This window comes from Callionymus lyra, chromosome 7 (assembly GCF_982586985.1).
Source record: "Callionymus lyra chromosome 7, fCalLyr1.hap1.1, whole genome shotgun sequence".
Classification (NCBI taxonomy): Eukaryota; Metazoa; Chordata; class Actinopteri; order Syngnathiformes; family Callionymidae; genus Callionymus; species Callionymus lyra.
Window position 1 is genome coordinate 9516293 of NC_141824.1, and position 12658 is coordinate 9528950.

The window sequence follows — 12658 nt, forward strand, 5'->3', positions numbered from 1 at the left end:
AAACGGAAAAAAAACAACGACGTCATGCAAACAAATGCCAGTCGTCAGCTGGACGTTCGACCACACCTTCCATCTTTTGGGCTCTTCAGCTTTGGGGACCTTGTGATTGTCCATACGCAGCAGAAGAATAAAAACAACAACAACACAGGTGTCAATGAGCAAGATGTTTGTTGATTCATTTGTTTAAAAAGAACAAAACACTGCTTTATTTCTGCAATAAAAAACACTTTTTATCACTTTATCTTATAAGAAATATCATATTCTACCCTAATAATAATAATTTTGTTGCCAGTTTCACTGCTGTGTTTTTTGTGCAATGACAATAAAAGAAAAGAAAGTCTAATATTCAACAACAATGACACAATTAATAAAGCAAAAACACAAATATTTGTGTGTATTTTTAACTTTGTCAGAGTGATAAGTATGACACTGAAAACCTTTCATTCAAACTTACGCAACAGAAGAAGCAGAGACTATTCAGACAGACATGTAAACTCTGTGTTTTTCTCCTTTCTTTACTTGTATACAAGTCATCAAAAGCATTCGTTTTGAGCTAATTGAGAATTTCAAAAAAACGTTTTTGTAACTCATCAACTGATTCTTTTTCCTTCACTCGACTCAAAATTGTAACAAAAAAAAACAAAAAACCCAAGGCCAAACTAGAGGTGCAAACATACAATAAAAGTAAAAATAAGGTTTAAAGAATAAAAAGACAATATAACATCCAGACCCCTACTTCCCTGCTTGCGTTTCATTCTTCCTAAAACACATTTGATTTTATTTGAAAATGCTATTAAAGCCAATTTAAAAAAAAAAAAATTGAGCAAATATTTGCACATAAAAATCGCTCCTATGCACAGTTCTTATCTTGTGTTTTATAATAGCCAAGGTTGCAGAATACCAGATGGATTCCCGGCGATCGAAAAAGCGTGGAAAGAGAAAAATAGCGGTTCAATGATTGCGTGAAATTGCAGCCTGAAGACGCATCTAAGTGGAGATGAGCTCATCAACAACGACTAGTGTGAGCCGAAGCTATAAGTGTCCACATCGTCAACATTGTCGCCGTTTTCTGCCGTGGAAATGGAAGAAGAAGACAGTCTGGAGAGAGTGTGAACATGTAGGGGAAAACGAAAATAAACTTGATTTTCAGATATGCATTCGATCAGATTTAAAACTGCACTTTTTAATTCCCAATATAAAGAAAAATGCTTTTTAATGTCAATTTTAGGAATAAATTAATAATTTAAAAAAATCATCTGCCTTCATATTAGCAGAGAAAACACACATTTTTGTGTCTAACAGGGAGATTTCTAAGCAGAGAATGTGTTATAAAAATGCAAATCGAGGTCATCTTTCAAATAACACTTCTGATTCTGCACAAGTGTGAAAAATATGTATCTGCTCAACATCTTCCCAACATTACTGCAGTTATAAACTTGACATTCAACTCGAACAATAACACAAATACATTCTAAACATGATCAACCACGTTATTTCTATTTCTATTCATTCATTCTCCATATCTTTTATCTTAAATTCAGATGAACCACCTTAAGTAGATTAATATAGTAACATTTATTTTTTAATGATTTTTCTTTCAATTAAATCGTACTTTCTTTATAACTAAAGATAATATTCCCTCTATTTTATACTTACAATATTGATAATATATATCATAAATCATGACTTTTTTATCATTATAAATGTTTTAAATAAAGGGAGTCAAACTCAATTTTTAATTCAGGCCAAAAGAGTTGGATAATGAACCAAACAATTGTAAATATGTATCGTATATTAGTTGATTTATCAATAAACTCTAAATAAAGTTGAAAAATCATTTGATATCAGTGTCACTTTAAATTATTTGAGGTAATGTAATTTAAAAACATAATAATATAATATATCTATATTTATGTCATATTTTCTTTTTTTCTTCCCCCTTCTATTTTGAGATTTTAATTTGTTATCTCTACTTTATAAAATTTTAATGATCTAATGCTCAGGCGATTAGAATGAATCGGTTGAACTAGTTGAGTTTTAAGCACCTGATACAAATGAATGGAGTGGTTGCTGGTCCAAAAGAAGGAATCTGATATTTTTTATAAACTAATATTCACCCCAAGTACCTTTATTTCTAAATGGAAAAATTAAGAGGAATTTATGTTATTCTGATTGGAAATATTTTTCACAATTATTAATGCAAAATGGTTGGTTTCCTTAATAGAATTAACTACAGGTCAGAAAGATACTCTCTCTTCGCTTTGGTTTTCACACTAATTTCATAACAAATAATAAAAGATAAAGATCATTGTAATGAGTTTCTAGTATGTGTGATGGCCTTAAAAAAGACGATAACAAAAGTAGTATTATTTAAATTGACATTTAGTTTATGTTGCATTGTCTTGTTTTACTATTATGGCCCCATTAGGGTTTATTCATAATCATTTAATTTGATCCAATCAGAATATACTCTGTGTAAAATAACATGTACATGCCAAAAGTTGGTTTTTAAAACATATATGAATTATTGTTAGCAAAAAAAATTAAACAAAAAAATACTATTAACTACATTTAAAAAAAAAATTGATGGAAAATAATGTAACTTTTGGTGCAAAATAAAAAGTGACAATGAGTTTCCGGGGTAGTTTTCTAGGGCAGCTCATTGAAAGACTTAATATAAGTGATAATAATAAACACAACTTAGTGTTTAAAACTAGTTCAAATAAATTCCAACTAAAAATCGACTTCATTTATTCACCAAAAACCAAAACCTTTCAAATCTTGACCACTTTCTTCTGCTTCTTTTTAAAGAAGCGCTTTCAAAATCCATCTTCCCTGGCACTCAATAGAGGGCACACATGGGTCAGAAGAAGAAAAAAAAAGGGCCATGAATTGAATGAATTCCCTGAAGAGAGAGAGAAGAGAAAGAGGTTCCAGCGCTGCTCTCCAGGTTCTAGTGCGAGTGCAGCCGAGTGAACCGTCCGACCTCCGCTGATGAAATCATCAACGTCTGATTCATCCTCTAATGTGCTCCAGTGTAAAGAAAGATAATTTTACCTGCATTCTCTCCAGCATGTCGAAGAATTCTGCCGACTGCAAGAGAAGAGACGAGGAAACATGTCAGTCGTTTGTATGTCATGAAAGGACACGGTCGCGTCCCCGGAGACGCTCGGACGACCTCGTGCACACACTCTGATAAGCAACCACATCCTTGAAAACTGTCACACACACTCACACACTCACTCTCGCACACACACACTCTCACACACGTGCTGATTCACCCTCGAGTGCTTTCACACATTCATGTTCCGGGGTCTCCACCTTGTCTTGAGCGACTGTGGGGGCGATAATGGAGTCTGATGTAATGATGTCTTGTGTCGTTGTCGTCATACTTCTACACAAAAATGTGTCGTTGCAGACACACAGCATCTACACAAAACTAAAAAAATATATATATATATATATATATATTTATTTTAAAAATGTTTTTATTCATCATAACTTTCTTTATGTATACAATTTTTTTAAGTAAAGAATGTTTTTTTCTCATTATAACTGTCTTTTTGTATTAAACTTCTAAATTAAAATAATGTTTTTATCATAACTTTCTCTACGGTTACAATTGTTTATGAAAAAATATGTTTTCATTAAAACTGTCTTTTTGTATTAAACTTTTAAGTTATTTTTTTTTTTTATCATAACTTTCTTGATGTATACTATTTTTTAAGTAAAAAATAAAATAAAAATGATAACTGTCTTTATTATTTAATTTTTTAAGTAAAGAATGTTTTTTTCCCCATTATAACTGTATTTTTGTATTTAATTTCTAAATTAAAATAATGATTTTTATCATATCTTTCTTTATGGTTACAATTGTTTAGTAAACTTTTTTTTTTTCAATATAACTGTCTTTTTGTATCAAACTTTTAAGTTAAATTGTTTTTTTTTCATAACTTTCTGTCTTTATTTAATTTTTTAAGAAAAAAAAAATTATAACTGTCTTTATTATTTATATATTATGTATTTATATTTATAAGTAAACATTTTTATTTATTACAACTGTCTCTATGTTTACAATGTTTTAAGTATTTTATTTTTTTTAATAACTGTCATTGTGTATTAAAGTTTTTAACTAAAGCATTTTTTTTCCATCATATCTGTCCTTATGTATTAATCTTTTTCAAGTAAAACAATGTTTATATTGTTTGATTATGTACTGTCAATTACCTTTTATTAAACATTTGGACCATTATTTCTTTATGTTACATTAATGTAAGAATCTCTAACATTAGAAACTATAAAACCATCAAATTAGAGTTTTTTAAATAACATAACAAAAGAGAAATAAACTTAAAACCTTCAAAATATTCTGAACATTTACAGGAATATTGCTTGTTTTAAGAACATTGATTTTGTGGTGATATTTGCAAAGTTGGATTTTCCGACTCCGCCTGAACGCAGAAATCTACCCGGCAACTGACGACCAGACGATGAGGATTGATTCCTGGAACAGGATCACCGGCGGATCATTATCATTTCTGCCTTATAAGAAGAGCGTCTTACCCATGAAGCCTCAGAAAGTCACAGCTGCGTGAGAAACCGAATGAGCGGCGACTATAAAATCAAAACTTCCTCTTTAATAAAGTCAATAAAAATTGATCTGTCACTTCCTTCTGCGAGGAACGACACTGACATTATCAACTAGTTAATATTAACCGGCTGGAGGTGTTGAAAAGAGGAGGACCTTCCACAGAAGACCGTCAGAAACCTGCGTATCTGCGAGAACGCACAGCGAGCTTGTGACCTCGGATCAAACCACACGTATAGATAACCTCACAGTTTCATGCACAGAAACAAACTGACAAACCTAAGCATTTTGATCCGCTCTATGGTCGCTAACATCTATATGACCTTTGATCAAAAGTTAGTCTTCAAACATGTATTTTAAATGAGACCTACAATAAGAGCCGACGTGGACAGACGGATGAAAAAGGATTGATCAATAAAAGTGAAAACAGACGGACAAAGATGAATGAGCTGCAGACGGACCAAAATAAAGGAGAGAGGAATAAACAGAATGTGATACACGATGAAGATGAAAGTCATTCTGTGATAAAAAACACTCTTTTCCATTTGCAGCAATTCTGCGTCTGACAACTTGATTTCCTTAAAAAGCTTTCAAGTGTCGCTCGACTTTCACACAGACGGACCAAAGACTGCAATCGAAAATAAAAAAATGTATGTTTTATATGGATGGATAGATGGATGGATGGATCAAGAATAGATCAAAATAAAGAACATTGGTAGTTGCATTCATTAGTTCATTACGTCCTCTGCAAATAAAGGAACAATTAAATCGATCAGGCGATGACTGAGGACAAGAGGATACAATTGCCTCCAGCATCTTTATTAACGTGATATATACAGAGTGTATATATATATATATATATATATTTAAATGTAATTATGTTACAGGTAGACTGAAATATGAAAAAAAACTGTACTGAAAAAATCCACTACAAGTCAATTTAGGTATAGATGGATGGATGGATAGATGGAGAGATCAAAATAAAGAACATTGTTAGTTGCATTCATTAGTTCATTACGTCCTCCGCCATTAAAGGAACAATTAAATCGATCAGGTGATGACTGAGGACGAGAGGATACAGTTGCCTCCAGTGGCTTTATTAACGTGACATATACATTGTGTGTATATATATATATATATATATATATATATATATATATATTTAATTATGTTAAAGGTAGCCTAAAATAATTTAAATTTGTATAGATAGATACATAGATAGATACATATACAGTACATATATATATATATATATATATATATATATATATATATATATATATATATATATATAAAACCCTGAAAGGTGTATTAAAATGTATATAGAAAATGCAATGAATTCGATTTTGTTTTTTTAATCATCTAAAATCTTGACCTTTAAAGTATTTATTTTATTGAGTGTTGTTTTGATTGTTTAAGCGCTTTGTGACCCTGGTCTGAAAAAGCGCTATATAAATACAAATTACTTACTTACTTACTTATAGACTAAACGACTTCAAAATGCTTCTCTTAGCCTTGTGCTTGTGCAAAAATAACTGAGCTGGACTTGTCTGATGTTATATTTACCTGACAACCTAACATCAATTCTGACAGCAAAGAAGAACATGTTTTTATTATAGACACTAACTGCACCGTAAAGCAAATGCTAGAGCTATAATTTTTTTAGATTAAATCACTTGTAACAAAGGGTATCTAATCTAAATCTTAGTGTTTAAATGGATTCTTACCTTAATAACACAAGCATAGCAGCACTTTCTCTCTCACAGCTATTTTAGTGTTGCCTCAAAATGTTACGCAACTCTCTCACTCCTCCTCTCTCCAACTTAAACAGGAAAGTCAAGTCCGGTCATAAAAAAAACAAAAAAAAAGAGTCATGGGAAAACAAATTGTAACATGTTGGAGAACTCAAGTCACGTGACAGACGCTTCACTTGTCAAAACACAGTCAAAGAAAAAAGTATCTAAGCTTCCCTGATCAAAAAATGTAAAATCCAGGCATGTTTCCTTCAGATTAAATATTCTAGACACACTCAGACTTTCCACTTTAGAAGAAAGTATTCATGAATTCATATGTCTGTAGTAATGGTGTTAGAAAATATCAATACTTGTTTTTTACTTAATTTTAATGACACTGAATCAAATTAGACAGCACTGTATCCGTATATACATTTTTTCCCTTCTGGCTTTCAAATCATATTTTATTATTTGTTTTTTTGATAGATGACAGCAGTCATTACATTCTCTGCATTAAATCCTTTGAGATCCAGAGATGACTGAGGACGAGAGGATACAGTGACTCCAGCAGCTTTTAAAGCTGATGTTTGGACATATTTTCGGTAACAAAACAAATGAAAGCAGTTACGACTTCGTCAAGAGTCATGTGGTCTGTAAATACTACAACACCAGAGTCAAGTACTCGACAATACTACAAATATATATACTTGTGACTACAGTATCACTATATATTGCGATATATTATAGTGTTGGCATATTCTACCATCATATTCATGAAATACACTTAACTAATCTTTAAATAAATAACTGGTTCTGGCAGAAAAAAATTGAATAACCTGAGTTTTGGCTAAACTAGCCTGTTTGCTCAAAAATTCTCTTCAAGATCTAACTGATAACATCCAAAGCCTGTTTGGGCTCCTGAATACATTATAGAAATGCTAGCTTCATGAGACTCAGATCTTTGGGCTCGATACTTGCTGGCTCCCTCCAATGACGTCAACAAAATGAATAATAATTGAATAATTAAACAGCTTCATGTTCTACCATGCATTACCGGGTGTATATATAGATAGAAGAGAGCAAATCAATGTAATCAAGTGATGAGGGGACTTGAAACTCTGTGTTGCTCTCCTTTCTTTACTTGTATACAAGTAAAACATGTGACTTTAAACCAGATTTGATTTATATTCTTTGTTTAAGTAAAAGTACCTGATGCTCTACACAAAGTCTACGAGCAGAGGTAGATCTTTAACCTCAGCATCTACAAACAGCCATCACCCTGGTCATCATATTCCAGTAAACATCTACAAAGAAGAAATCTCGCACCTGAACGTTCATTTCATCAGTGAAGACTTCATATGTATGCACGCCAGTATTGCGCCGCCAACACATTCATCAAGCTGTCGCTTGTCTGGGAAAATTTGATTTAAGCGGGCGTGATGGATCTGATAAAAATGCGTTTGGATTCTTTCGCATCGTCGGTCGATCCACACCCGAAAGCCGCCGTCTCACGAGCAATGCTTTAATGAACACAACCCCAATCTGATGAGATGGACCCGCTAATAACTGGAGTGAAGGCGAGTCGATCCAACATGCAATAATGCGTTAAAATGAAAGCAAAAACATAAGAGAAATGAATGATACGATGGTGCAAATGTGACTCATGAAGTTGTGTGCACAATTATACATGATCTTATACATGATAAAGATCTTTGGTTTGATTCTGGACTGCAATGAAGACTTTTTGCTGACTGTAGCACAAACTTCACAGTAACAATCAATGTATTTTTGGACTCTCTTCAAGGTGGAAATGTATCAATGACTGTTCAATAAATAGATCGTGTGTGTGTGTGTGTGTGTGTGTGTGTGTGTGTGTGTGTGTGTGTGTGTGTGTGTGTAGGTGTCCTACCTTCATGCTGGGCGGTGCAGTGCGTGGCGGAGAGGGCGGACATTCTCCAAGAGGAACTGTTGAGATGTTGAGCAGCTCTTGTTTCCTGAAAAAGAAGACGTCAGGGAAGTTAGTCAATGTGTTTTTGAGGAAATAACAAGAGTTACACTTGAAATGAATGACGAAGTTTAATTTAAAAGAGTTTCTTCGAGTTTTACATTCCTTGTTACATATATAATTCGGCCTTATCTTAATGTCTTACAGGAGAAACAAAACTGACTGACAAAATTGATCCAAAAACAGAATGGATGGAACAGATGAGGGGGCAAAAAGGGGGAGAAAAGAACCAAGTTTCAAATAAAAAATGTCCAATTGTGATGAAATTTAAGCCATATATATTATTTATTAAGTTAAGGGGGATTTGCAGAACGTCAGCCGATTTTGATAATTGTAATGGGGGGCAAAGAACCCCCATTACAATTAAAACATGTCAAATGTTGATTACATTCAAGTGATGTATTATATCTGAGTCAAGGTGGACTTCCAGAATTTCAGCCACTTTTGTAAATTCTAAGGGGCCACAAGGGGGGAGCAAAGTATCCCCATGAAACATCCAGTTTTGATGCAATTTGAGCCATATATATATATATATATATATATATATACATATATAACATATTAAGTTAAGAGGGTTTCCAAAATTACAGCTCATTTTGTTTATTGTAAGGGGGCAAATGGGGGAAAGTAAACTCAAAATTTTGATTGAATTTAAGCCATATATATTAAATATTAAGTCAAATGGGATTTACAGAATATCAGGGGGGGGGTTATGAAAACTCAAATATGTCCAATGTTGATAATTGCTTGAATATTAACTGTAGAACATAGAGTTTTTAAGGGGGGAGGCAACTTGATCACTTCAAGGGACACGGTGCAGAACGAGTCCATTTCAAGAACATTTATACCGTTTTTAATACATATTAAATTAAGGTAATTTCCATCCTTCATTCATCAGAAAGTATAAGAGCCACCATCTGAATGAAACTACTCTTTTTTCTCCTTCCCTTTTTGGCATATTTGTATTTTAAATATATTTTAAAAACTATTTCAGATTATTTTACAATAAATACACTCTCACACTTCCTAGTTTTTCTATTCTCATAAAAATATATTCATAAATTCCCCTCATGTTGAACACAAATCCTTCAGAATATTTACAAACATAAAGAGTCACACTGAGCCCGACAGAAGAACACGCTCCATGAAGTACCTGCTTGGATTTAATCCTCCACTTCATTTCTACACTTCACGCCCAGCAGCACAAATACACATTATTGATGCCGGATGTTGAAGTTTCTACTGCCACACGGAGGCAGGTGAGGATTGTTCTGACCCCTTTCCTCGTCCCAGTTCCCTTGGAAATCCATAAAAGAAGCACTTGCTACATTGTGATAAGCACCTTTGAGCTCAGTATAGACAGCGGTGGATGGTTTGTTTCCACACGACTGCATGAGTATAAATTCTCACTTATACAGGTTACCTTGTGTCATACAGTGTATAGATATTTCAAATGAATTCAAAGCATTTTTTCTGTTATTTTTATGCTTAAAAGGACTTCATTTCAACCCATTTAATGATAATTATGCCAGTTCTTCTTGTTAATTTGATGAAACTGGTGGTATTACACTGACAAAAACAAATATATTGTATATTATCTGACTGCTTTGCTGGCTAAAAATAAACTCGTTGAGCAGCGTTCCATCTAGTCCAGTGGTTTCCAAGAGAACAATGTCCCTGGTTTGTCCATTTATGTTCTTAACGTGGACGAACGATTTCATCTGAAAGCCAAATAAAACTTCTTGACCATAAATCTGCACTAAAGCCCGTCGTCTCTCGCCGTCCAGATGGGCAGCACTTTTCACCACCTCAGCGTTCACACAAAGCTCCTCTTTGTCCATCACGGAGTAGAAGTTCACAAGGTGAGACAGAGGGGGAGGGAAAAAAAAAGCATTATTCGCCCAAATACAGGCTAGAAAACCAGAAGCGAGTGCTTGTTCATTGTTCTCTGTGTAGCTGGAGGTGAAAAAGACTTCTTCAAAAGCACTGCAGTGTCTCTTTCCGAAGCCACCTCACCATCTGACACACTGAACTGTTTATGAGGAAACACAGCAGAAAAAAAAGAGGATTATGATGCCCTTGCTTTGACTCTGTGGAAAGCAACGTCATCGCTACTAATTCTGACCCGGGCGCAGAGGGAGGGAGCAAGGAAGCAATTTGGGAAGAGCAGGTCATGGAGAGAGTGAGTCAGAGAGAGTGTTGGACGGTGGAGCAGCAGCACTCCACACTTATCACACGTGCAGGAAGGTTGTACTCCAGAGGTGACAGCAGGGCGAAGACGTGTGAACACGGGATTCTTCCCAGGAAGTGAGGCCAGATGCACTCAAAGGAAAGAAGGGGCTTTTGCTTTTTATGAAAAGAAATATTACATTTAAATCATGATTATAGTTATAATTACTAACCAATCCCATAGACTGAGATCAGGGAAGATAGACCCCCCAAATCAAAACAGAATTGTTGGGCGACAGACCCCCGTGAAAATTAAAAATTTGTATGTTTGTTGTTGCCAAATAAAGTAATTTAAATAGTTTTTCAAACCTACTGACAGATGGTCCATATAAACATTTTGAGGGGCTATCGTGAGATATTTATGGAAAACAACAGTAAGTTGATTTGAATAAAATACAAACGTCTATGAGTTCATATAATTCATATAGTTCATATAATTATGTATTATGTACTATTATTACCAAGAATCTGGCGATACAACATGTATCATGATACAGGGGCAACGTTATGATATATTGCAATGATGTAGGAACAAGTATATATTTTTAGTATCATCTGAGTACTTAACTCTGGCTTTGCAGGATTAACAAAACAACACATCAAGTCATAACTGCTTTCTTTTGTTTTAAAAACAAAATATGTCCAAACATCAGCTTAAAAAACTCTTGTAACCCCTTTGTATCCTCTCATCCTCAGTCATCGCAAGTCGGTTTGAATAAAATACAAACGTCTATGAGTTCACGACTATATTAGGGCAGTGTATTACCCAGAATCTGGCGATACAACATGTATCATGATACAAGTGCAAACTATATAATATATTGCAATAATGTAGGAACAAGTATATATTTGTAGTATAGTCTGAGTACTTGACTCTAGCGTTGCAGAATTAACCAAATCAAGTCAGAACTGCTTTCTTTAATTTAAAAACAAAATATGTCCAAACATCAGCTTTTAAAACCTGCTTTCTATTGTATCCTCTCGTCCTCAGTCATCGCCAGGATCTCACATTTAGCTGCAGCTCTCAGAATGACTGTTGACATCTAGCGGCTGCAGGTTTAATAGAAACGGCGTGAATTCTTGCATATTCAAAAATATAATTATTTTATTCTGAACACATGTTATTCAACTGTATATATGTTTTCATGGAAAGAGAAAATAAAAAAACACCAAACTCTAAATATCATGTTTTAAATGCTTGCTAAAACATTCAACAGAATAACTGGAGAATCTTTCCCTCTAGTTGTGGAACATACATGTGTAAACAGCTGTAGGACCTCAGTTAATATCTATGTAAATGCAAAGATGAGATGTTAAGGCGGTACTTGTGGAGGACGATGTGATTTTTAAAATAAAGAACGTCGAGTTCAGTGTTGCTTGCGAGGTTCCCGAGTGCCCTCCGGGGCCGAGGAATGAAATTACAAGGTCAAATTACATTGAGACCCTGGCGTGTCCAAGTGCAGCGACAGACACACACACACACAATGACATTATTCCCATTCCCAGTAAGAGCCCCGGCTGCTGGTCTCCACATCCGGCAGCTGTTCGGATCAAGCTCTCAGCCAAAGTCACCTCTGCGACCCGGTCACCTGGAGACACGTTGATAATGAGCTCCAACATGTCGCCCACACGTTGCCGTCTCTAGGAACCGAGACCTCCAGGTGAAACATAGGGCTACAGATCTGCATCGCCCCGCTGGAACAAGACGTGCAGCTCCTGCTGAAGATGTCGATAATCCTATTTACGAGGGACCAGATATGTCCGTGACACGATTCTGCGCCCGTTTGGAAACATATTCATTCCACGCTATTGGTAACAACCGTGAGATTACAGTAGCCAGTGAGGGTGAATATCTATAATTGTGTTAGAATTGTCATCTGTAATATTAGCCTCTGGACATTAATATAATATACAGGAGTGGAGGTAGAGCGGCGGGGAGAGGATGATTGACGGCTGCAGGTATCCCACAAGACTCGCAGTGCGCTCCCGTTTCCAGTATTTGTTATGAAACCTAATAAGCAGGATGATCCTCATGTCAATTGGCCTATTATCCGACGTGCCGTCTCTTAATGGAGCTAATACATCCTAATTGGAGACAGAAAA

General features: G+C 34.7%; 1 protein-coding gene across 1 annotated transcript in view; it reads right to left on the minus strand.

Moving 5' to 3' along the window:
* Window positions 1-12658, minus strand: part of rap1gap2a (RAP1 GTPase activating protein 2a) — a 49101-nt gene that overhangs the window by 19941 nt on the left and 16502 nt on the right. The window contains exons 2-4 of the mRNA XM_087795148.1: window positions 8231-8315; window positions 3058-3093; window positions 67-99 (exon numbers count right to left, since the gene is read on the minus strand). Coding sequence (XP_087651274.1) covers window positions 67-99; window positions 3058-3093; window positions 8231-8315 — 154 coding nt within the window. The remainder of the gene's footprint in view (window positions 1-66; window positions 100-3057; window positions 3094-8230; window positions 8316-12658) is intronic.